At 37.4% G+C, this 26,763-nt stretch overlaps 2 protein-coding genes across 5 annotated transcripts; both read left to right on the top strand.

Annotated features, from left to right (window-relative positions):
- The first annotated feature begins 480 nt into the window (after nt 1-480).
- LOC128261147 (nucleolar and coiled-body phosphoprotein 1) lies at nt 481-5,432 on the top strand. 3 transcript variants are annotated; one of them, XM_052994642.1, is made up of 5 exons: nt 481-871; nt 963-2,363; nt 2,923-4,239; nt 4,310-4,347; nt 4,625-5,432. In XM_052994642.1, exons 1-4 carry the CDS (start codon nt 757-759, stop codon nt 4,318-4,320), a joined length of 2,844 nt encoding a protein of 947 aa, XP_052850602.1. In that variant the 5' UTR covers nt 481-756; the 3' UTR covers nt 4,321-4,347; nt 4,625-5,432. The 3 variants fall into 3 exon arrangements, 2 of the variants coding, with proteins under 2 accessions (XP_052850602.1, XP_052850601.1); XR_008268227.1 differs by lacking the exons at nt 4,310-4,347; nt 4,625-5,432 and adding an exon at nt 2,416-2,845 and having other exon boundaries at nt 2,923-3,049; XM_052994641.1 differs by lacking the exon at nt 4,310-4,347 and having other exon boundaries at nt 4,625-5,431.
- An 838-nt stretch (nt 5,433-6,270) lies between these two features.
- LOC128261150 (TWiK family of potassium channels protein 7) lies at nt 6,271-26,395 on the top strand. Of its 2 annotated transcripts, XM_052994645.1 has the most exons (8): nt 6,271-6,768; nt 24,102-24,263; nt 24,330-24,453; nt 24,751-24,900; nt 25,161-25,352; nt 25,422-25,537; nt 25,590-25,682; nt 25,743-26,395. In XM_052994645.1, the coding sequence occupies exons 1-8, from the start codon at nt 6,520-6,522 to the stop codon at nt 25,896-25,898; spliced, it is 1,242 nt and encodes a 413-aa protein (XP_052850605.1). In that variant the 5' UTR covers nt 6,271-6,519; the 3' UTR covers nt 25,899-26,395. The 2 variants fall into 2 exon arrangements, with proteins under 2 accessions (XP_052850605.1, XP_052850606.1); XM_052994646.1 differs by lacking the exon at nt 25,743-26,395 and having other exon boundaries at nt 25,424-25,537; nt 25,590-25,684.
- Nucleotides 26,396-26,763: the final 368 nt, after the last annotated feature.

A 26,763-nucleotide genomic window follows, 5' to 3' on the forward strand; every position in this document is an offset into this window, starting at 1 on the left:
AACATACCAACTTAGATTTAATTACAAAACCCATCCTTTTGGGCTAACATTTTTAAGCCCTTTCTGCCCTCAATGGCCAAATTTTTATATCTGTGTATGAATAAGAATTATCCAATTGGAAATTGGAAAACTGCAAGCTGTTCAATTGACCACGTGCCGGAGTAATTAATGCACATTTTTGAATGTATTACAATAAAAAAAATTATAAATAAATCTTGAAAACAATTATTTTGTTAAACAAATTTTACGAAAAAATAAGAGTCAGTTCAGTATGCTTGCAACAACAACGACATCCTGTTGGTCCTACAAATAAGAAACAATCATTCTTACTGATTTCAAAAGGAAATCCTATCTCCTTCATTCATCCTTCTTTTGAATTGTTTTGTAATTCCTCCAAATTCGAAGGTTATCTTTGGCAGAGCAAATTATAACCAAAAAAAAACACCCGTCTCTGGAATGCATTTGCTCTAGTATTTATGCGTTATCTCCGGCACGGTCACACCGGTGATAGCGTCTTCAAATGTTGTAAAAATCAAGCGATTTTTAGCTGAACGAAAACGCGATTTTCGAGCGCATCCGGGTAATTAGGAAGACGAACTGGGTGCTCGTGCCGAGCCAGGAATTGTCCGAACCGAAAGGTGGCCTTTTACTGGTCCAAATAAAGGCGATAAGGCCAAATAAGTCGTGTGGCAAACGTGCGTTCCTTTCGTTTTCTCCTTTTTGTGGGAAAATCGCAACGGGCGGCATTCCGCGAAAATGGACATATTTGATATGGTAAAAGCGGCGCCGCCGCCGCAAACAATAAATCCGGTGGAGCGAAAGCTATCTACCCCGTCGCCGATACCGCCCGATTCGCCGCTGGACTCAATAGGTACCATTACCATCGCATTTCCGCCAGCAAATAAGTGCTTCCCAAAGAAATAACCATCTTCCCTTTTTGGATTGTTTTTTACTTTTTACAGACCTCCTGGACGGTGGAATTCTATCGAACGAGGATGATTTGGATAAGGAGGCGAATCTGGACGTATCACCTTTTCAAATACCCAGACGAAAGTCCAGTGACAACCTATATCATAACTCAGACGGATCGCTTTTCAAAATGCCAAAAAGAATGAAGAAAAATGATGAAATCGAGGAATTGGACGAAGCTGTGGAGATGGTAAGCCAATTCAATGATGAGAAGGAGGCTGGCACAGCGTCCAGAAAACCTAAGAAAAGCGTGGAATTGGACAAGGCTAAAAAACCGGGTCCTCCTCTAAAACCGCACAAGAAAAGGCCAACGGAGCCCGAGCTGCAGAAGAAGGCTGACGACGACGACGACGATGAGGAGTCGGAGGACCACCAACTGACCACCATGCCCACCAAGACCAAGGCACAGCAGAAGATGTTCAGCGATCAGCCGTTGGACAAGCCAAATTTCGATAGGGAGTGCGTGGTGCGAGCGCGTCGTCTCAAACAGCAGGAAATCGACTCGGCCCTCGAATCCGTGGCCAATTCACCCTTTGCCGATGTGGCCGACGCTCCACAGAGCAGCCGGGGGCGTGGCAGGCCCAAGAAGAACACCCAATTGCCGCCCAAAAGTCGGAAGTCGCCGCCCAAACCTACTCCCAAGCCCAAGCCCAATTTCCACATCAAAGTTCCTCTGCAGAATGGCGCCAAGAAGCGGGCCTCGCAGCATTTGGCGCGCACTCACACACCGCCGCCCAATTTGGCCAGGCGCCAGGTGAAGAAACAGGCACCGGTCCCCCAGGTGCCCAAAGCCAAACCAAAACCCAAACCGAAGCCCAAGTCAAAGACCAAGCCGATCCGCGGATGCCGTGCCAGTCAGTCTTTGATCGAGCGCTACGGAGCGCGCTTCTTTAACAGCGTGGTGAGGGTCAAGAGGCTCCACTGTGCACCGAGTGGCCATAAGGGGCCCGCCTGCAGCGCGCGACCCATTGGCGGGACCAAGAAGGGCCGACCCCCGAAGGCCAACAAGTCGGTGTCCTTCAGCGAGGCCGTGGAGATCCTGGGCAGCAGCGAGGGCAGCTCGCGTCGGGCGACATTCGGCTCGATATCATCAAAATCGCCCAAGCCGACACGCCTGCAGCGAGTGGATGCCACCGGGAACGTGCTGGAGGATATAGCTCTGACCTCCACACCGCTTCTACCTCCGATCGCCGCCGGCTCCTCGTCATCTGCTCCCGGAGGATTGCGCGGCAAGGGCAAGCGCCGCTCTTGCAACGGCTCGCCATCGCCGATGGCCAAACGTTTAAAGCGATCGCACCAGCGTCTGCCGCTCTCCAGTTTGGCCAGTCTGCGCCTGGACGATGGGCCCAAGGCTGGCGAGGATGACGACGAGGATGACGACGAGGAGTACATAGGTAGGTAGACGCAATAGTCAGGCTGATTACAGATTAAATAGTCCTTATCTAGGGGTCAAGACTAGATCGATGACCAAAAAAAAGTGATTGGTAGTCATGAATATTTAATCCTTTATATTTTTTGTATGTACACTCATTTGTTCCATATCATGTCGGCAATCAAAGTCGACATCGAATAACCATTTAATCGATTGCACGCACATGATTGGTCTGTTTCTTAAACCATTTAAATAATTTTCGCAAAAGCAATCTTTGAAGTTAAAACCAAGACGATTGTAATAAATTCGAAGTGAGATCAAGAAAAGAATCATTTATTAATACCACATGACTAAGAAGCAAGTAATATCTTGTGTGTTTGCTGCTATACGATTATAATTAATACAAAGTAGGCTCAAGAAAAGACTCATTTATAAATATCACATGAATAAGAAGTAAGAATAATACAATGTGGGATCAAGAAAATAACCATTTATGAATATCAGGTGTGTTGTGCGTTTTGCAAAATACGAAATCAATGCAAGGCTAAAACTAATGCAATTTTCTCTGTTTTCACGAGCAGTGCCCAACGAACTGCCAGGCATTCAGCGACCTGGAACGCCTCCGCCCAAGAAAAAAAGGATAACGTTCACCACGACCATCAGCGACGATGAGGACGAAAAGCCGTTTGTAAAAAAGCAAAAGGATATCCCCAAAAAGCCACCAAAGCCCCTCAAAGAGAGCTTCAATAAAAAGCCTGATAAATCGCTAAAGGAAAAGGAGAAGGCCGACAAAACGCTCAAGGAAAAGGAGAGAACAAAGAAAAAGTCAAATGAGATTGTAAAGAAAGAGCTTTCCATAGTCACAGCGGAAGTTGTCGATGCCGCCACCAATAAAGTGGAAATCAAAGTCACCAGTGAGGAGGAAAACAAGCCAATGAAGGAGGAAATCCAGTCACAAACGGAAGAGAACGACTTAGACGCTGCTGAATCAAATGAAGTAGAAAGAGACGGAGAGGCACCAGCACCAGATGCAACAGAGGAAAATCCAGATTTAAGTGGCGAACCTGGGGAAAATGTTGAAGATACGCCGGTGGGAAATGCAGGAGACAAATCAGGGGAAACAGCAGAAGAAACGGAAGAAAAGGCCGAGCAGGAAGACTCAGGTGAAAATTTGTATGAGGAAACTGCATTGGAAACTTCTGACGACTTCAATGCAAGCGCCCAAAAACCCGCAGAACAAGAAGAACAAATTGAGGAAGTGGGGAAGGCGGAGGAAGTCGGTGGGGAATTGGCAACTCCCCCACCACAGCTTCCGTCCACCGACACCACAACCAACAGCACCACAACCAACAGCACCACAACCAACACCACCACAACCAACAGCACCACAACCAACACCACCAACATCACCACCACCACAACCAACACCACCAACACCACAACCACCACCACTGAAGACAACCAGGATGATGTGCTGGAGATCCAGACGTCCCTGGACGATGTCCGTCAGTTGCACACGCCCTCATCCCGCCAGAGTACGCCCAAGCAGCGCAGCCGCCTCGATTCGGGGGATTCCGACTGCAGCTTTAAGTCCGCCAGCGATCACGGTAAGCCACACGCAGCTGCAGGAGCTGCTCCTGCCGAAGAGGAGGAGGAGGGGGCCAAGCCAGCAGCGGTATCCGTCGGAGCAGAAGAAGAACAACCAGCGGATGCGATCGTCGCCGACGACGCCCTCGATCCCGGCGAACTGCCCGCGGAGCTGATGACGACCCCGCCATCGGCGACCAGGACAGTGAATGGCAGCAACCCCACCAGCGGATCCAGCATATCGACGCCCTTCTACTCGCCCATCGAGCCCATGCCCACACTGGATGACGAGGTCCTGGGCCAGTTAGTTGGTGAGTGGCCGACGAACTCCCCCTCGATCCACTGAACACGCAACCAATAATATCATATTTATTTTTGTAGATTACAAGTAGTGAGAATTATGTTTTCAAGCCACTTAAGTACGTTTATTACCTGTTTTTTAATCGCTTTCCGTTTGCGTTGCATCTCATTAAGTTCCCCTTGGCTTGCAACCAACCCCCCTCACTTTTAAGCCATAAATACACTTGCTCATAGGCATCCCAATTATCCACACAAACAATTTGTTTAGATGATTTGACATTTGTTTGTTTTATGACAACATCCTCAGAAATAATAACTTGTATCCTATTCCTCACTTGTATTGTAATAATGTGAAAATGCCTTTTACTAATTAAATTGTGTGCTTTTGCCTTTTAGAGCCCGACTTCCAGTTGAACTCCAGCCGCCATGCCATCTCCAGGGGCACGTTGGACGACATAATGACTGCGTTAGAATCCTAGGAAGCTGGCCAATCGAACAACAAAGTACTCACAGAAGCATTCACACACTCACACTCACAATCACACACAGAGGCGACTAAGTTTGAACTTAGTCTGGATTTTTAATTACATCCCTATAATGATCAACAAATAGTCGTATTAATATTTTTAAAAACACTTTCAATTTTATGACAGGTACCAAAAGTGGCATATATTTAAGGTACATTTTTGTAAAAGGATGTAAATGGTGCAAACTTAAATAACTTGCACATAAATAAGTTGCTGATCTAGTCAGCTTACAGGACATGAACCGATGGATCTACACAAACTCACTCACTCAATTTGCAATTTTGCGCAAAACAGTGGAAATAAATGAATTAGTAAGGGAAATTAAAACAAATTATGAGATTTAATATCTAATGTTTAAGTTGCTTAAACAGATCGTTATGTTAGTTTTACAAAAAAAAAAGAAACGAAGACGCAATGTTCGTTTGTTCAAACTCTACAATTTTTTTTTAAATTGAAAACAAATAAGTTGTTTAAAAACAATTATGCATTCGTGCATATATTATATATATTTAAGTATGGATCATATTAAATTAATTGTAAATTCGATGTATTAATGAACAAAATAATATGTATGTATGTATAAAGAAAAGGAAAAGAAAAAGAGCAAATACATATTGCAAGTTTTTTATTGGGTTTGAATTTTTAGAGGTTCACATGAATACAGTGATTTTTGATACTTAATAATTATAATTTTATTTTCGAAAGAAAAAAAAGATCTTTATTTCTGTTTGGCTGAGGACGTTGCCATATTTTTGTGTCTTGTGCGCGTTATTTAAAACAATTTTGAACTGGCCAAAGTTGCCATATTGTGCTGGAATGAACTTTTGACCGCCTTATTTTGAACTCTATTTGAAATCTAAGCTGAAAAGAGCCTTTTCTTGTATTTTGGACCAGAATAAATTAAATAAGTATTATTAAAACAACATTTGTATAATTATTGTTATCTATTAATATAGGTAAAAAGGATTTTTTTTTACTAAGTAAAACATATTTCTATTATCAAATATTACAATTAAGCAATACTCTTCATACTTAATTACAATAATTATACATTAGTATAGTAAATGCTTTCTTATGTATGCTTTCTATATTGCTTCAATTGTATATTAAATTAGTTAAATGAGCAGATTAAAATATCACTTTTGATTTGTTCTGATGTAAGTTGACTTATTTGCTATTATTATATAGTAGAAATAGGAAAATCTGACCCAATAAAAATTTCTAAATTATGAATACATTACCAAATAAGAATATTTTTAAGAATTATTGCCTCAACCATACTTATGAACAGAAAATATAAAACTAAATAGTTTCTAAATGTTAAATACTTTTAAAAATAGGAAAACCTTTAGAATTATTGCCTCAAACTTCCACAAATCACATTAAATTAATTCAAATATATTTTTGGGCATTCTGCGCAACGTTGCCACATGTTTGGCTCCCCAAAGTAGCCACCTTTTTTGTTGGGGGTCTTGTGCGTTGCGTATTCAAAGCGAAAACACAACAGTCGCAACTTTGACTTGTTGACGGTTGGTTCTCTTCGGGATTTCGGGGGCTGCGTCGATTTCCAGAGCGTTTGGCGCGAGTGCGAAAAATTTCGAAAATTGCCCATTGCGTGAGAGTGCCCCGAAAAATGTTGGACTCGCAGGACCGAAGTGGGCCGGGGCCCCTAAGCCAATAAATAAAATAGCAATTAAATAAAAGATTTAATTGTTAACATAATAATTGAGGGATAAGAGGAAAAAAACAAACTGGAATAGGATAATGCCGATCAAAAAGGTGGCGGTGAAGGAGTACGATTCGCAGGATGAGGCCAGCACCGAGTTGCTGGAGAAGCTGAAGCACCTGGACCGCCGTGTGGATGCCGCCGAGGGCGGAGGCGTGGCCAAGGGGGCGTCGGGCGGCCGGGGTAGGCGTGGCCTGGCCTGCTGGCAGTCGGTGAAGTGGAAGTCGGCCCTCAATCACATCGGACTGCTCGTCTCGCTGTCCATCTACTGCGGCGTGGGCGGATTGGTAAGAAGAACGTGTGTTCCACGTCCCCATCAGACCCGAACATAACTAAACAAATATTTAATTATTTTCGATGTTTTTTTTTCCGCCTTTTTTCGCCTTTTGCGGCCGCCGCGAACATGCAAAATGATTTGTATTGGGCCCGAAATGCCGAAAACGGCGAGCGTTAAAATTGTTTGGAGCAAGAACGAAAAGCACAACAAATAAATACAGTGCCCCATCGAAGAAAGGGATTAAACGGGGTTAACAATACTTTGCAAAAGTGGAACAAGTGATTAAAATGACTTTTGTGTGTTTAAGGGATTTTGCTGTCAAACAAGGCATTGTTTTTTGGGCATTACAGTGCCAAAATTTTGAAGGAGTGGCTTAATATTAATATAAAACCATACATATACATGGTTAAAATCGAATCTTATCTACTCACATTCATTAAATTTTGTTTTTTTTGGCGCTCAATTTGAAATTAATAAAATTATAATGTTCAAATATGGCAATTACAAATCATATTGAAATTTGTATATTAACTTGTTACACAAACATATTTTGAATGAAAGTATTTTAAAGTGTTTTGCCCTTCAAAATATTACTTAGCGGATTAAGTTTATAAAAATGTATTTGTTTGTGGCTTAAAAATGTTAACTACTTAACTACTTTAAAACTACTTTCCTATAAAAATAAAGTTTCTTATTTTGGAAATTATATTTTTAAAATTTAAGGGAAATTTAATATTAAAACGTTTGAATAAAAATTTATTGTATAAAGTGACAGTTTACAAATTTCCCATTGTCCTCTATTAAGTACACATAAATGTTGTTGGTATATAAACGGTGAGCTACAATGATTAAATCTTTTAAGATTGTACTTTATTTAAAAAAGTTAAATTATGAATCTCTCGATCGTTTACTGTACCAATAAGAATAAAGACAATAACCCAAACAGAGCCAAAATTTATTGCAGTGAAAATACTAAAGATTAGCCGAAAAATTAAGTCATAAAACTATTTTGTACATTTAAGTGCCCCGCCTCCCCTAATTGCCACTGCATATCCAGACAGCCGAATCCAAATCTGTCTGCCTGTCTGCCTGTCTGGCTGTCTGACTTTTTTGTCGGCGGAGCAGGAGGAACTGCATCAGGCGGACCACGTCCAGACCACGTCTTTCTGGCCTTGTCTAAACATTTACATTTTGCCCAATGACGTCGTGGTTTCAGCTTTTAGTATATCGTAACCGCTGGTGCTGGTGTATTTGAAATTGATGTCGTCAGTTGTCCATGACTGCAAAATAGCTGCATTTGATCCGCGGGCAATATCGAGGGGAAATCGAGTGCCTTAATTGTTGTGTCCCACGACTTGACATATGGTCGAGTGTCGTGCCGGGAAGGTATTTGTTATATTGCCTCTCAATTTCCTTGGGCGAGCAGCCACAATTACGAACTGAGAAATGGGCCCAGGATGTGCTGTGGAGTGGATTCGGTGTGGGTGTTGGGCAAAATAAGCTAAACGAATGGATGTCGAAGCTTATCGAGGATATCTGATATATATGCATTGCGAGACTAGTGTTTAATACAGGCTATTTGTTTTATACACGAAAAATCATTGCTGCTTAATGTACAAATGTTAATGAATATAGTTCATTGCTAGGGATTTAATGCATAATCGCTCTTTTTATTTATTTACTTAGTGATTAGGATATAAGCAACTTATAAAGTTAATTGTGAATTAAAAATTTATTAGCAGATTCTTTAAATAGTTTTTGCATTAAAGAATTGCAATTTTAAGTATATATGTACTGACATTAAATACTTTGTTGAATAAATGGGATCTTTTAAAAAAAAATGTAATGAAATTAATTACATTAAAGCCATTTCAAATGGGTTTTTTTTAAATTTTTGTATTCGATTGATGTTTTATTGCCTGAAATATATAACTATTATTATTAATATTATTAAACTCATATGAAACTTGATTGGTTTTTTTAATTAGGTCCTCCCATAATTAGAACACATTTTTGAAGTATTACATACGCTGTATGCCAATTGTCAGGTTCATGCATAAATCGACTCTATTTATATGGACCTCTGTGGACTGCCTTGGCAACTAAATGATTCATGTTGCCTCGAATTCTTGGATATTCTGTGCTACATCAAGTTGAGTTCCCCTGCGATTCCCGATCCACCGCAATACTCCAGCCCCATCAACACCTCGCTGATATAAAATATGTGGCGAAATGCGCAGATTTCTGGCAACAAAAGCCATGCATTAATCAGGCAACACATTCGCATTCATATGGATTGTCGAGGAATAGGAATCGAATCCCCCAATCCCAAATCCCACCATCCAAACTCTTGGCCACAGACACCACATGTTGGCCAATTATGCGCACTTCTCACTTAAATGGCTCATCAAATTTGTTTCAAATTCACATGGCGAACAGCATTTGTTTTATGTTCCGATTTCCCCAGGCCTTCCTTCATTACTTGATCTTTTCTTAATAAACTGAGGAAAAGCTGATGAAATTGTAATGTTACATTTTTAATATCGCTTCTGATGAGAAAATGTTGTGTCTTTGTTTTGTTTTTTTGGTTTTTTACTTCAAAAATCAATACATATGATTATTATGTTTAAATTGATTTGCTCAGTGATTGCAACTCCAAAGGTGCCCCTATCATTCAGTTCGATTTGAGTTTTGGTTCGCAATTTATTTTGCATTGACTTGAAGTTGCCAACTTGAAGTTAAACGGAAATGAATCCTGGGACGTGAGCGGAACTGTCCACATCAGCATATCACATGACATTTAAGTTTTCTCACTGTTTTTCTTCAATTTTTTCTGGCCGGAAATCAGATTCAGTCACTTGACCAGTGACAAAAACTTTTGACCCCATCTGCGCTCCCCCCAGAGGTTAGTTTACAAATTAAAGTTTTCTGCCCTAAAAAGAGCTCTGAATTATGATCTTGGGATTTCTGTAAAGCTAAAATCCATCTTAAAATTACATGATTTTTTATAAGAACTTTATAGTTTTATTTTAACACTTCATTGTTTTTACGTTATATACACAATTGACTTGTTGCTTAAATAAAATATATAAAAAAAAATCAACAAATTTAAGGCTGTTTAAAAAACGATTTTAAAAATAAAATATAAAATAATAAAATATATATTCCCAAGTATAAGTTTGAAAAGGAACCTATAAAAAAATATTTAATTCCAAGCTCACCAGCCATTCATGGCGTCATTCTTTTTAAATTTCTCCTTTTTCCAAAGTATTTTATTTGATAGATAAGCTGCTTTAAAGTGAAATCACTTTGTGGGAGCAGAAAACACAAAGTTTTAATAGATTTTGTTGACGAGCGGGCCATGAAGCAATTGACATTTATCTATTTAATGGTTTTGTCTCCGTTTTTCGCCTTAAGACCGCCCAGTTTATTTATTAATTAAGCCAAAGCCAAAGTCAAAAGCCCAGGGTAAAGGAAAGGAGTAAGGCTCGAATTACGAGCAAACAGCCTCCTTTTCACATATGGCCAAAAAGGGGGATGAGTGGCCATAAATCATTTTAATTAGCATTTTGTAGCATACTCGAAGGCGTCGTCAATTCATTTCACGTGTGTGTGTGCGTGTGTGAGCTTTCTCCTCTTGTTTGAGTGTGTGTGTTACAAATTTTACTTTGTCAAAAGTTGTCCAGCGGACAAAGTTAGAGGCCAACTGAATTAAGTTGTTGGCCAGGCCAGCATAACACACAACAACAAAACGGCAAATTAGACTCGAGTCAACCCAGCCCATTTCCCTCACTTTCTCCCCTTTATAAAAGATTATATACATACATACGGTTGCAGTTAAAATAATAGCAGTTTTAACCACTAATTTTGAATTTAAACATAAATAATAATTAAGGCTCAAATTTTAATTTCAGCAAATATTTAAATTTTAATAAAAATCTAATGTAATTAAATTTAAGTTCAATTTTTACTTTTCAAACTGTATGTAAAACTACATTAAAAAATGTATAAATAGTCACAACTTGTTGCTGTCAACTTTTGTATTTACAATTTTACTCTACAATTTTAAGGCAAACCTTTTTATGAGCAAACTTATAAAAACACACAGAAATCTATTTGAAATAGTTTATCAATTTGTATTTATTTTCTTTTGAAACCTATTTAAAGGTGTTTAAAATTATCAATTTGTATTATATTTCTTTTGAGTGCCCTTTTATATTTTGCTAAAATTCAACCAATCTGACCGCGGCTGTATTGTGCCATCTATACGCTCATGTGAGTGCTGGTGCTATCTGATTAACTGACCCATCCAAGCCTGACCAGACATGATTTTTCATATCGAGGCCAATTTGCTTCTTGGCCCTGAACGGAATCCAAAACCGAAATAAAAGCGGCTGCCAGAAGCCAGGAACTAGGCACGGCCCAATAGACGCTTTTCCGCATTTCCACCGCGGATGTTTGCAACAGGAAGACAAAAGAAGAGCGAATGGGAAAAACCGAAGAGGGAAAAGCATTTCGGGGAACGTTGGAAAATCACGTCAGGTTCACATTAGGCCAACATTTTGACATTTTTATTGACCCGCGCCGCTTAAAAGTTAAGGTTAAATGAACACAATTTTAACTTAATTTTTTTGGGAAGTTATAACAGATAATATTAAATCTTTGAATGAGCCCAGGGTTAACAGAAGAATCCGAAACTATTTTCTGGCAATTAGTAGTTATATTTAAGGAATATGTTAGTTCTACTATCTAATGTCTGGTGCAATTTTATTTATTTTTTCTAAAAGTAAAGAAAAGCATATTAATAGCATATTTTGGAAACAAATAATTTATTTGGATGGTGTCACCAATATTGGTATTCCTTTTTCACCGCAACTGATGAAATACCCCAACGTCCATTTGATCTTTGGTTTGCTAATGAAGCCTTTATGCTCCAGCGCCTCAAGATATGCGACACTTTTGCTTCAGTTTTTGTTACCTCTTGCAAATTCCAATCATGTGCTCCCAATTTATCCCACCCCGAACTTTCCCCAAATTACGAAACAATGACACAAGCCAAGCGATTCGATGCGAGACAAAGATCCATTCGATATACATATAGTAAGATGATGGGGCGGGATAGAACAAACTCTGAGCAAAGTGTTTAAGTGTATTAGACAAAGTTCGACCACGCATGAGGCATACAAATCGAGATTCAATTTATAACCGAAAAGAAGGACAGAGATCAAATGGACTGCAAGTCATAAAATCACTTTGGAAGTGAAAAGTGGAAACTTTCGGGAATTTAACACGCAAGAATGGGCCGGCCTTTTTGTTGTTTTACATGCATATGTATGTACATGTGTCAAGAGGCACGAGATACAAATTATTTTTGGCCAGCGGCCAGTGGAATAAATACAAAATGAATACATCAAGTGGGTGGGCGAGAGTGGGGCAGAGCCGAAAAACCGTTAAACCGTAAAATTATTAACAAATTATGCGGCGACAGGCAGGTGACAAGAATCGGACAGATTTATGCGGCATTTTGCCGAGTGTGAAATGAATTTATATCCATATCCTCCCACTCAATCGAGATTCTGTCGCGTCGCGTGTCCCAACCAAAAATACGAAAAATATATAAAATTGACTCATTGGGGAATCTCGTTAAGTTGAATATACATTTATCGGGTCTATATGCAAAGTGTAGTGGCTTTTCAGCGCTTTTCAGCGATTCAGGTCACCAAGTGCATGGTGCAGTTAACGTTAACCCCGATCCGCTGGAAGCATCCATCCATCAGTATCAATCGTTAATGTCCCAGCCAGTTGGTTTATCGCACTTATCAGTTTTTACTTTTAATTGTTTGTTTACACGAGGTGATTTATTTTTTATAATTTTATAGCGGGCTTATAAATCTGCCCGGATTGTGGCGAATTCATGTACTTTAAGAGTGTGAAAAATTGATGGTCAACGATTTGACAAGAATGTTTTTTGCGGAACTTTTTCATTAAATTATATATTTATAAATATGGAGATTGTGGCTTTAAATATTTGCTTTATAAGGAACTTATATAAGTAAATGGTGTATTATATATAAGTTTTTTTTTCTTATAACATGTTTTGATAACAATGAATTCTTAAAAAAATGTAATATGATAGTTAGAGTATCAATTGAAGCTAAAAATATATTTCTAGACTGCGAACTTAAAAACACTTGGAAATAAAATTAAAACAACAATCTTGAGCTTGTGTTTTCTTTAATGCAGAAAAGAATTTGCTCAAGAAACTTTTTTGCCAGTCATTTTCCATTTTCCGTCGCCAAGCCAAATTTATTTACATTTGGCAGTATTTATTTGCCATTTAAATGCCTATACGTTTCTGAATTTGTTATATTTATCCCACGGAATTCACCCACGCTTTTGGGGATTAAAAGGAGACGTCACTGTTTATGGGCGGCCCGATCACACACGCCCCTTGACAATAGCAACAATTAACCCCCTCGGTCCGCAATTAACCGCTGGCCATCACTATCACTTTCATTTTTCCGCAATGTTTGCTTGTTCGCGTCTTTCTCACCTTGTTTTCGCTGTTGTTTTTCTTGGTTTTCCTTGCGCTTGGCAAAGGCGGCGTACGAGGCGTATGAGTAATATGCGAATGCGTGATTTTTTTATGCTAACATTGCTAGCATATAGCATATAGCATATTCCACGCTCGTTTCTATCTTTAACCGTGAAGCAAATAAATTTGAAGAATTCTTTGTTTGCATTGGACTCGTTCTCGCTCGCTGCTCGCGGATATAAATTGAAAATCATTTGTAAACTATTTGCAGAATCGCAGTATAATTATGATGATGATTGTTGCTGTATGTCTGCCAAAACAAACTGGCCATAGCAAATGTGCTGGCATTAATAATTTATACAATTTATTAGCAAATTAAAATAATAAACTACCGTTGCGCTCTCGTTGCTGATTTGATTTATTTATTTGCTTAGCATAAAATTGTTGCTCTTTTTGTTTTCGAATATTACGTATTTATGGTGTGAAATTTAAATTGGCAACGAGGCAAACAAACATAAAAATATCCATACAATTTTATATGGAGTTGGCATGTCAAGGTTGTTGTTCTTGTTATGGCTCTTCTTAAAGTTTTGTTATTTTCTTATTTTTTTAGGCCTTTGTAGGTGGTTTAAGTGGGAGGAAGTGGGAGGAAGTGGCTCATAACAAAACGTTCGACGCCGTATTAGCATAATTGAAAAGGGGAATGGGGACGGAGTTCAGTTAAGCCAAACAAGAAATACTTGTTTTTTCGATAAAGGCTGCATCAATGCTCTTTTGAATAAGTTAGGTTGCTATATGAATTTCCCAATAAACTATTGACATTTTAATATTTTTTTTTAATATGCTAATGAAGGACTTAAAAAAAAATAATCTCTTTATAATTTTTGAATGAATTTTTATAAATAGAATTGCAACATTTTTATTACCAAGAATTGATTGTTATGTGATCGAATCCAGATGTTCATTATGATTTCTTCCACATGATCGCTTGTATTAGAAGACAGCTATGTGAGCAATTGACTTTGATCTCTACTCTATAAGCTCTTTAGGATTTTGAACTATTTATTTATCAATGTGAACTTGCTTATGGTTTTTTTTAAAAGATTATTATTAATAAGAAATACATTTTTGGTTGTATTAAATCAATATCAATATATTTCTATATTATAGCATAATAAAATATTTATATTATTAATTGGGTGAATTTATTTAAAGAGTTGTATATTTCTTTTTTATTATTTAAAAAATAAAATAATTGTTTTTAAATGGTAATCAAAATTTTTACAAAATTGTTCAAAGCCTTTTACCATAAACGGGACACCTTCTAATACACTGCAAACACTTTCACCAAATTCGACCGCAGCAATTACCAGAAAGTGAAAGCCAGCCAGCAAAGGAGTCAAAACAGGAGTAAGCCAAAAAACAGCGAACTAGAACTCGGTCAACTTTTCAGCCCCGGCCATTGTGGCGCCTTGCGTGCTGCACCAAAATCGGTGCTAAGCCAAAATCCGAGGCAGCCAGCCAGCCAGCCATTAATCCACCTCCTCGTCCCCATCCTCATGCTCCCCCAAAAGTTGGCCAATTTGCCCACCCCTCACTTGAGCATTGACGCGGCTTTGATTGTTTTTTTTTTTTTTATGCAGGTCGACAGTCGACACAATCGTAGACATAAGGCAGCACGCAAGTCGAAGTCAAAGCAACTCAATTTTGAAGGCAAACGCAGCGGCAGGAGCTGATCCCTAAAAGGTTTTTCCAGGGTATAAAAATAGGCATGTCTGTCAGGGAGAAAAGCATTTTCAATTTGCCTAAAATAGGCTTAATTCATATGTAAAGAGTACCTAAATACAGAATTACAAATATCTTTATTATTCTATCTGCTTAAAATTAATCTTTTTTTTATTTGCTTATTTAGAAAAAGTTTTTAACTTTAAACAATATATATGTTTTTAAATGTTTGCGGCTTTAAAATATTTTTAAAAATAAAACAGCTGTCCTGAAACTATAATTTAAATGTTAGCGGCTTCAAAATATTTTTCAAAATAAAAACAGCTTTGTATTTTGAAAAAGAATTTCTCAAATGATCGTTTATAATCAATGGGTGATTAATAGTTGATATATATACCCACCAAAATCCTCGACATGCAAAAGTTGCGTGCAAAATTTGTGCATGTCAAGATGGCGTTGATTGATGATGACTTTCTGTGTGTTACTGCTAGTGTGCGCTAAATGCACATAATGCGCATACGCAGCGTGTGACATTGTTTGGGCCAAAGTTTCGCTACCGACTCAGCATATTTTCCGCAAAAGCGAGTGAACGACAAGCGGTAAACAATAAAAACACTTACGCACTCACCAACCAGCAAGTAAATAGATGGATGTAATACTTTGCTCGAACTTTGACAGGCTGCAAAATGCATTAAAGTTAAGCTCATTGATAGGGGAAGTTATGAAAGTTGCACAAGTCGATTATGGAAATTGCTAGAGGGTTTCATAGAGTATATGTTATGGACTTAAAGTCTCAAAAGCGGATTTTGCTGTGGATTGGAACTTTTTAAAGTTAAATTTCATTATTATATGCGGCTTTGGTTTGTTTAAAAACTTTTTATTAAGAGTATGTATTTTTCTTTTTAAACCTAATATATCGAAATCATTTTTCAATTTGTATATAAATGTTCTGTTAAATAAATTTTTAGCTTAGGTAAGCAACAGATAATCTCAAAAAAGTTGATGATTTCCGTAAGCCACTTCAACACAATTTACTTACAATTTAAGACCACTTTAAACCCTTTTGTTTGCACATTTGGAAGTTTTTATGGTGCCACCCCCTCAAAAAATTGCCCAAAACCTACTACAAATTTAAGCTGCCCAATTTGAGTAAGCCATTTTTAGATTTGACCATATGCAAGACTCTTGGAACCAACTTATAAGTATTTCTCCTCAGCAAAAGCTATGAATTTCATGGTTTGACCGCCCCTTGTCCAAAAATGATGCCATCGCTTGCAAATTGAAAAAAAAATGAAATGAAATAAAAAAAAATAAAATAAAATAAAATGCGAGTAAAACACACAAATCATCGTGGGCCACATAGCCAAGAACAGCAATCTCATTAGCCAACAAATTCATCCGGCAGCTGGCCACAACACAGTGTCAGTCAAAAGTCAGCACACCCCCTCCGTTTCCCATGGACAACTGCCAACGAAAGGGTGGCGGGAATGGTAATTCACCAGCTCGTAATTAGAAAATTAAAAAACTATATCTCTTGGCTGTCCACTTGATTTGCCTTGTACTTCATTATTTTCGAATAATCATTATGTGTTATTTTTCTCGTGGCTCATTAAGACACTTGAGAACTTAAGATCACAATACATAGAGATGAGCAGGTGATTTCGGAGGCAGAGAACTGAAAGTCATTGGACAAGCTCTTATAATGCGATTAAAGCAGCGCTAATTCATGCTAGAGAAGGCCATTGGCGTGACTTATAATTTATTCATGATTCCATTATCGGGGAAATAACTATTTTAAACACTGCATATTTACGACTCTACTCCAACTTTCTTGGTTTCCAAGAATCTTTTTATTTGAACACGCAAAGTTGTTAGAGCGGAGAATAAATTCACAATTTTCTTTTGTTAAATTAACTAAGATTTTATATAGTACTAATATTTTAAATTCTATTTTGTTTTATTTTTATTTTGTTTTAGACGTTTACATTGTAGCCAAGCAGAACATATTATTAATAATAATGTTATATTTAAAAGTTTTCAAATGTAGTTTTGGCTAATAAGTACATAATATATTTAAGCATCATTTAAGAATATTTTAAAGTTTAAAAATACATGATAATTAAAATTTAAGGTTCGCTGTTTGATCTTAGTTATTAATAATGTAAAACATTGAACGTTTTCTTAGGTATATTAAATAGGTAAAATTAAAAAAAAATAATAGGATTAGAGGATTTTAACTACTGAATTCAAGAAAATGTGTATTGAAATGAGGCCCTAAAATTCCATCAGACAATTTGGGACCTATACTCCGATACTATTGCCTCAGATCATGAGTGGCATCCAATTTCTTTTCAGAACCAAATTAAATAAGAAATATTACAAAAAATATATATAAAAGAGAGGATTTTATGCAGTGGCTTATTTATTTATGTTGGGTTTTATGCTGCGATACTATCGCTTCAGGTCGTGAGTAGCATCCATCGCCAGCCTCCGCCTCCGCCCCCTCCCCGCCCCGCCCCCTCCTTCTATCACCACGCAATGCCGTGTCATGCGGCACGCAATCTGAAGACCGTCTTGCGATTCGACGGGCGTAATCTTTCTGCTTTTCGGTGCTGCCATGTTTGGCTCACACACATCGCGGGGCGGTAAAAAAACGCGCCGCAGAAGCACACAAATCAAACGACCGAAAAACAAGTAATGTGGGCGGGGGCGGGGGCGGGGGCAAGTGTGTTTGGAGTGTGTGGGTATTATATAATATATACCCTATATATGTATATTAGCCCTAAACAGCTGATTTGTTGTCGTGGCATGCACATTTTTTTATTCTTCTTGTCACGTGCTGATGGACACGCAAAAATGGTGGGTGGGTCATTCAACGGGGCAGGGGTCAAAGGTTGAGTGTGGGCCACTGCCTCGATTCCCGTCTGATTTGTTATGATTTCGTACCCAAAACAGCTCTGAGAGCTTAAAGTCGGCTTACGATCAAGTCAGTCGAGTTTCAGTGATGACGTTACCAGCTTGTAAATTATAAGATTTATATTTTGCAAACAAATATAATCTTAGGTCATCAACAAAGTTTAAAATTTGCAAGAACTTTAATAAAGCTACAGAATCGAATTAAACCACAAACCTTAAAGTCTTTTAGTTAAGTTAATAACACCGAAAATACAAAAAACTAATTTTTTTTTATTCTTATTAAATATTAAATATTTCTTGTTCTTGTGGTAATTCTTTTTAAAAATGCACATATAGAAAATATTTTATTGCTGTTTTTTTGTAGATATATGTATGTAGACACTAAGATATTCATCACATATAAATCTTAGTTTAATTATAAAAGTACTCGTATTTTCCTGTAGTTCTGTAACCTTTCAAATCAAAAATAATCTAAGATCTATATTAAAATTGTTGCAAGAAAATAGTGTAAACTTAATTTATGTTGGCAAATAGATTCCTGTACCATCCCTGCTGATTTCCCATGCCTGTAATGATTGCCCATTTCGGCTCAGTCTGGGGGGAAATCAGTGACAAAAGTCTTGGTAATCACCATCATGGCCATGTGGCATGTGTCTAGACCCGATAATGATGACAATCTCTGGATTTTGGAAGCAAACCAAACAAAACCATCGCAATGCCCAGCCCATGAAGTTCGGCTCGGGACTATGGTTATTTGGGTCAAGCGGTGGCATTAGCATAAAACGAACATCCAAAAGGCGCTCCAGGAATGGCACTTACTCGGCGATTTTTGCCGGGCATTGTGCCCGGAATTGGTTAATTAACCGCAGGTGGGGCCCCCCTTCTCGGCATTATCATTCCACTGGATTTTAATTTGATTTCGGTGTTGTTCACTGTTCACTGTTCTTTTCTTTTATTTTCTGTTTTTATTTGATTTTGTTTTATTTTAACTGTGCCATATTTTTGTGGCAGTACGGCCTTGGCCATAATAATTACGCATAAATATGTCAAGTGGCGAAAAGTGCGAATGGAGTAGCCATCAGTGGGTGGTCCTCAACGGGCTGCTGTGCCGATGGCAATAAAAAGCCATAAGCGTTTATATTTACGATTATAATTGGGCCTTTTTCCGTTCTGTGTCAACGAGATGGGATTTTGGTGGGGAGGGGCTGGGTGGGATGGGATTGGAAATGGGATTTCTTGAAGTGTTTGCGTGGAACTCGGCAGGAAATCCCACTGTTACAAGTGCCTCGTGCTGTGATTGTTCTGCCTACCAAATTTATTGCGATTTCGCCGAAGGGATCCCGAGATATTAACTATTAAAGATTACGACAGCCGTTTATATTCACAAGCCATTCATTCTTGGTTAACACTTCTTCAAATTATTCTGTAATAATTTTTAAATTATTACATCTTCAAGTCTTTTATATTACTTTATACAGCTTGTTGAATTTCATTTTATTATCAAACATAGAACTCAAGATGTTCACTGCCATAGCATTAAATCAATTAACAAGTTTAATCGTTAAATCTTACAATCCATTTACATTTTCTCGATGTAAGGCTAGATATAATGTTTTCATAATAAATATATTTTATTTAAGCGAGTGGTGCCACACATATTCCATTCTTCTTTATCAGTTTTAACAGCCTGCCAATTTTCAGTTAGTTATTATCCATAGATATCGAGTGTAAGTGCTGGCCATCAAATCACTTAACAAGTTCAATCGTTAAATTTTACAATAGATCTTCGGGCTAAGAGCCCTCGTCCCATTCGGTTTTATTGCGACGAGCGAGGCGCACTCAATAAATAATCAAAACTTAATGAACTGACAGCGATTTGTATTTATGCATGCAACAACAAGTTTGTGGAAATGATGTCTAATTTGGTATCAAATCATAAACTCATAAAATCAACAAACCAAATTTGCTGACGCTGCCCGCCCGCGGTTTTAAACGCGCACGACAGAAGCGCGTCGAATCGGAAAATGTGGAAAAGTGTTGTTGCGCTTCTTGTTTTTTTTTCGCCGCTGCCCATAAACAAACAAGTCTCATTTATTTTTTTTTCTCTTTTCTGTTCTCCGTTTTTTGGGCGGGAAAGTGAAACAATATTAAAGGTTATAGCAAAATCCGCTCCAAAAAAGGGCGCCCAATGGTCGCCGTTTTCCATGTTCGCATTTTCACATTTTCCATTTTGGCAGGACTCTGAAACTTTCGCCCTTCTTTGGGTCAGGGTCCTGCGAACTGGGGGTCATTGCCGCCCCTGGAACTAATTTTCAATAAATAATATCCATTTATATTTATTATGCATTGGCCCGGCGCATTTGTTTTGATTTCTTCAGCTTACGGCCCTCGTTATAATGTTCTCTTCTGGTAAATAATCATAAATACGCACTGTAAAGATTTATTGTTATTTCTCCATGTTCGTTGTATGATGGGCTATGGGCTAGTGTTTGCTCTTGAGCATTACGTTTTTTTATTGGCGTAGATAACTACATTCTGAGATATTGAAATATTTTTAGCATTTGTTTAGTTTTTTTTAATTTTAACATAAGAGAGATTATCCTTTGTCTTATGAATTTGAGTAACATTTATTTTTGGGTGGTAGATTAAATAATAGAGAAGATTTAAAAGTAAAATAATTAATTGTAAGCACCATATATTTTTGATCCGAAATAAAAGATTCTGAAAGCGGAGTGTGTTAGCCCTAATAATAAACACTACAATAGATGGACCTGTATTCCTCTGCTCATCCCAAATTTCAGCTAAGTGCACCCCATAGATTCTGAAATATGACCCCCTATATCATGCCCCGCACTTCATCTATTGCCTATTTTTAGTCAAAAATAAAAGATTCTGAAACAAAACAGCAATTTTCTTAAATTTCTTAAATCTATAGTGCTCGTCCCCAATTGCGGAGTGTGACCCTCACTATAAGCACCTATTTCTTATCACACATAATAAACACTAAAATATATGGATCTATATGATTTCCGTGTTCCTCCGCTCATCCCAAATTTCAGCTTAGTCCACGCCATAGATCCTGAAATATGACCCCCTATATCATGCCCCGCACTTCATCGTTCGCTAGATGGTATATTGAATCAATCTATGACCTTGTTTCCGGCTTGGGGCTGCCATTTAGTCTGCGGGCTGTTTATTGACCGTAGCCTGCTTTTCAGGGCGCTCGCAGCGGAAATGAGTTATCGCCCGCTAAATGGGCGCGCACATCATTATTATTATTATACTCATGGCTAGCAACCAACAGCTGGAGTTGCGAAAACATTTTAGCCGGGATTTTTGTTTTGCTTTCTTTTCCCTCTTTGTAATGAAGAGAAATCGCGTTGGACACTGGCGGTTGTTTTTTAAAAAATAATAATAATAAAAAAAAGGAGCAGCTGCAAAAGCGGGATTACGAAGTGTGTTTCTTGTTTCTGGCCAGGCTTGTCAATCTGGATTAGATCCAGCCCTGTTTGCGGTATTTTAACTGCCACTCCCGAAATGGCCAGAATCACACTGGCAAAACTGGTTGTGGGTCTTAATTTGGCCAACTTACAACGTAAAATCTCAGGAAGTTTGTTTTTTATTTATTTATTTATTTTATTTATGACAAAACTTAAAAAACGTAAAAATCACATAAAAATTCAGTTTTGGTTTTGAATTTCTGATAAATAATGCTCTAAATTTGTAAGCTCTTTCATATTTAAAGTTTTTTTTTTAATTTTCAATCTAATAAATTTTTCAAATTTCAAGGAAAGTTTTTTAAAGTTTACAATGCTTGTTGTAAAACTAAGTAAATGCTTTAATATATTTAAAAGCTAAATGTAGCCAGTTTTGACAACTTTGTAAAAGTATTGATAAATTATACTTTTAAAGAGAATGTTAAACACATTTTTTGCTATTTCTATGAATACAACACCAAGATAAGATTATAAAGGTTTTTAAGATGGTTAGGAAGTGTTTTAGCATATAAACTTTTATAAGAGGTTCTTAAAAAGATTAGAAAGTATTTTATATTCTTTTGATATATTTTATAATAATATTTTTTCATGGTGCACCGCTCTAGAAGCACAGTTCAGGTGGTCAGGAAAAGGCACCGGCGGGGCCACTCCATTATTTCCATATGTCGTGCGTTAATTGCCGCACATGTATGCTGGCTGGATGGTGTAGGGCCAGGATTGGGGAAGGGTGGATTAGGATCCGGGGTTTGGGGTTTGGGGATTGGGGATTCGGGTGCGGGAAACACTCTAGCTCCGCTGCTTGTGATTTATGGTGTGCAAAATGGGGTGACAAGTACCATAAGCCGGCCTTAGCAAAGAGTTGCGGGCAGGAAGTCACTTTGCGAAACAGTGATTTTATGGCCAACTACTAGAGCGGGACATTTGTCATAAATTCGGATTAGTGTTGAACCCAATTTTTTACTTTGCAAAGAACATTGACAACATTAATATTTGAATTGATATCTAAATTTAATGTCACACCTTTTACATTAATAATTATAGAGCTATACATTTTTTAAAGTATAAAAACCATTAAATTTTAAGTCCTGAAAAAAAGGTCCCATCTACAAGTTCTGTACTTTTTTTTCTTTCAAACCAATGAAAACATTGTGTTATTACAACAAATATTCGGATTATTGTTTAACACAATTTTCTAATTTGCAGAGAAAATTTTGTTTGTTGTCTCACAAAAATTGACAAATTTCATTGTCAATTTTATATTTAAATTTAATGCTACAACACTAAGTTACAAATTCTAAAATTGCAGGTATTTTATTTAAAAAATTCTTTTAAAACAAAATATTAATAATATATAATACCATTATAAGTAGAACACCAGCAGTCACTGTTTTCCAAGAAGTCAGCTTCCATTTCCCTGGGGCTAAGGTCTACCTAACCCTCCCACATTTCCCAGCCTTATCATAACTCAGGGGATGCCCCTATTTCCGAGTGGTCAGCAAACAAAAAGAGTGGAGCCACAGATAACCCCATGGCCAATAATAATTATAATTTATGCGCCAGCACAGAAATAAACCCAGACGCAAACTTTCAGCTGTAAGTCTGTCGGCGGAAGTAACGAACCAAATTACAGATCTGTCTGCTAGTTCCTTCTATATATATTTAATATATGTAAGATGTAAGTGTCATGACACCATTGCAAGTTGGACAACTTGTCGCCTTTAAATTGGTCAGGGAAAAGGGCAAAGGATTGATTTCTGGGGACAGGATTTAATTAACCGAATGCATAATTCTGCAGCGGGGGAAACCAGAAATTAAGTGGAGGCGAGTACAACGAATTCAATTAATCCAAAGGAAGAGGCGTGCTAAGAATTCAAAGTTTCTGCAACTCTGTCAAAGTCACAGTCACTCAAGGCTGACCGTATATCTTCCTTACCCCAATTTATTTTTTTCCAGTGTGTGTGTGTGTGTCGAAGAAAAATCATCGTCTCTGACACATTTAAATTGAATTTCCAAATTCATTCGCTTTTTTTGCAAACATTTCTCTGGCTTCTCTGGTTCACGCTTTCGATTTGCTGTTAAAAATAAAACTCAAAATCAATTTGTGCAAACTATTTTTATAACGAAAACAACATACTACAAGTTAAACAAATTTCTCGTGATGATGTGTGAGAAATTGAATGAAAATTTGATTTTGTTGTATTTACGTTTCTTTTCATCACTAAAACATCAAACAACGAAATGTTAAATTCCAAGTGAATGGGGCATTTTTTTGTTTGGCTCATTAAAAATAATTGTAAAGTTATTGTTCATAATTATTATTAGTCGACGGGGTGAAGGTCACAAGGTAAAGTTCAGAATTTATCGGAATTTAAATGTTTTTTTTGCATGAATATTCGGAAAAGCACTTAGCAATATTCCAGGAATTATTTGAATTGCATGCAAATTTTAAGATAAATGTAATGAAATAGGATTATTTATTGTTTAGGGTTTTTCCAAGGAAAAGTTTAAGGGTAGATTTACTTTTCAGTACAAAACAGGCAATGAAAGATTTCAAGAAAGTATTTGCCTAATTTTAATGAATAAAATGTATTGTAATGATTAAAATACAATTTACTCTGTAGATAGATTTGTTTTTGATTTGTTTGTTTAACAAACTATTTTTTGTTTTAGATATTTCGGCATTTAGAACGTCCTGCGGAGGTGGAACGACTTTCCCATCTCAAGGATGTGGTGAAAACCCACAGGGAACGCTTCATGCACACCATACTGAATAACACCGATGTCCACAATCTCGACGTGCTGTTGTCCTTCGAGTTGGCAAAATATGAAGCGGTTAGAATAATACTAATTTTCCTAATTTTCCATCCTTTATTCTATCCATTGATTGTCTTTTTAAAGGCCGTCCAACAGGCGGCTGAGGGAGGGCTGCTGATAGTAGCCGATAAAGACTTTCCAGAGCCCTACGAGCGATGGAGCATTCTGCAAGCTGTGTTCTTCTCATCAACTGTGTTAACCACCATAGGTTAGTCATGGGTTAGACATATACAGCAATATATTTTTAGTTAACAATTTTTCGATTCACTATTATAACTCCTAAAAGTCGGCAATTAAAAAATCAGTAAAAATAATTTTCACAATTAAATTTATGTGTTAACTACTTTACCATATTTACATTATTAATTAATATGCTTTTATTTGTCATATAATTAAATAACAGGAAAATTCAAAGTTTTAATGCTTATCCCTTTCATCTTTGTTCTTTTAATAAGAAAGTTTGGCTTGGAGCTTAATTGAAGTAATTAGCATTCACTTATTTCAGGCTATGGCAATATTGTGCCAGTAACGACTGGTGGTCGCGTATTTTGCATTTGCTTCGCCCTCGTCGGCATTCCCTTCACCCTCACAGTGATTGCCGATTGGGGTCGACTGTTTGCCACCGCTGTCTCCGTGTTTGGCACACATATGCCCAGTAAGTTATATTAAAAATAAAATAATTAAATTAAAACAACAGAAAAGGAAAGACTTGCAATCATAATACAATTTAAACTTTATCATTACGTATGAGTAATAATAAAAGTGGTTGCCTTATAAATCATTGCTCATACGCACTGTTGGCTTTGCCAAAATAATATAGTTTCCTTTTTTGCTTGAAAGCTGTACAACGCCACACAGTACTTGTACAGTTATTATATATGTATTATACTAATTGACTATACTATTTTTCCCCAGCCAAGCCAAAATTCACCAACTTTATAGGCAAAACTTGGTTCTATGCCATTTTGGCCGTTGGTTTTTTGGGTGTTTACTTGGCAGCCGGAGCTGGTCTTCTTTTGCTCTGGGAAGATGATTGGACCTTCTTCGACGGTTTCTACTTTTGTTTCATCACCATGACAACCATCGGATTTGGTGATTTGGTGCCAAGTAAGTTCTTATGATATTAATATACATACTTATTTATTTACTTATTTACTTAATGATTTCCTATTTCAGAGAAACCCAACTATATGTTGCTATGCACATTGTATATTCTCATTGGCCTCGCCCTGACATCAACTATAATTGAGCTGGTTAGGCGGCAATATGCAACAAGTTGGGCCAAGATTCAGGTAAGTTTCACAAAAGAGAACTTATCCATTTCATTGCAACCAATGTTTTCAGGAACTATCTGGACCCATGGCGGAGACTTTACGGCGTTTGGGTGAGACAGCCGGCACAGGTCTCGATTATGCAGCCCTGCAAAAGGTCCTTACGGTATGAAACCTCTAATAGAAACACTTATCACATTGCAATTACAATAAAATATACACCCAGGTGTCCATGCCCAAGTGGAATAGCAAGAAGAACGATCACAGTCCCGATATTGCAGCTTTGGAGGCCATCACCAATGCCATACTGAAGGAGGTCAAGGAGGCCCAGAACAACAAGCCCAAGGTCCTGCAAATCGTCATCTACGAGTCCTCTGTCTAATAATAAAACTAGAAAAGAAAAAACGAAAAACAAAAAACAAAAAACAAAAAAAAACAGACAGCGAGAGAGCTTCCATCGTAAAAAGTGCTGCATAATTTTGGGTAGCCAGCAAGAAAAACAAAATATCAAGAAAAATATCAAACGTAGTAAGGCAGCTGATCGTCGTCCATGGGTTACAGTGGGTACTGGCTACTGACTACTGGCTACTGTAGCACTGCCAGACTTCCATAAGTTAGTGTCCGTACCTATAGCTATTATATAGTCAAATGTCTAGGCAATAACATTGCTCATACGTACTGAGGCCACAACATACTCATCTCACACATGCAAAGCGCGGCAGGTGATTTAATGTCTATAGTCATAGATAATCATATTTTTTTTGAGTAATTCTAACCGTATGATGTAGCTTAAGTTATATGTAATCTTAATTGTAACTCTTGTCCATACCATGCATAAATGTCATCTTAAAAATAAAAACAGAAAAAAGACTTCAACAATTTTCAAGTATTTTTCAATAAAGCATATTCTTTTGATGGAATGTGAATATTATTAATATTTTAATAATTTAAAAAGCTATTTTTATTCTTAAATGATATAAGTTTTAGGTAGTGAGGTTTCTTATTAGTACAGGGATCTTTTCAAATTTAAAAGCTTTTAACTACACCTCTCTAAAGTGTAATTAATTAAATTCCTGCCACATTAGCTTTAAGCTGAAAGCTTTGACTAAATTCGTCGCTTGATTTTGAAGCTTGCTACTTATGGCGAATGGAACTTTCACCGGGAGCTTCATGAAGACCTGAGAAACGATTCTACAAATTCTACCCCCAAACAAACCCACCCCACTCTTATTTACTTTAGCACTGTT

This window comes from Drosophila gunungcola, assembly GCF_025200985.1.
Source record: "Drosophila gunungcola strain Sukarami chromosome X unlocalized genomic scaffold, Dgunungcola_SK_2 000056F, whole genome shotgun sequence".
NCBI lineage: Eukaryota > Metazoa > Arthropoda > Insecta > Diptera > Drosophilidae > Drosophila > Drosophila gunungcola.

What these genes read in the sequence shown, in the direction of transcription:
- LOC128261147 (XM_052994641.1), top strand. Translation starts at nt 757, where the DNA reads ATGGACATATTTGATATGGTAAAAGCGGCGCCGCCGCCGCAAACAATA. An exon ending in TTCGCCGCTGGACTCAATAG is followed by an intron (nt 872 to 962) that starts GTACCATTACCA and finishes TACTTTTTACAG; the next exon opens with ACCTCCTGGACGGTGGAATT. An exon ending in GGTCCTGGGCCAGTTAGTTG is followed by an intron (nt 4,240 to 4,624) that starts GTGAGTGGCCGA and finishes TTTGCCTTTTAG; the next exon opens with AGCCCGACTTCCAGTTGAAC.
- LOC128261150 (XM_052994645.1), top strand. Translation starts at nt 6,520, where the DNA reads ATGCCGATCAAAAAGGTGGCGGTGAAGGAGTACGATTCGCAGGATGAG. An exon ending in ATTTGGTGATTTGGTGCCAA is followed by an intron (nt 25,353 to 25,421) that starts GTAAGTTCTTAT and finishes TTCCTATTTCAG; the next exon opens with AGAAACCCAACTATATGTTG. An exon ending in CAAGTTGGGCCAAGATTCAG is followed by an intron (nt 25,538 to 25,589) that starts GTAAGTTTCACA and finishes CAATGTTTTCAG; the next exon opens with GAACTATCTGGACCCATGGC.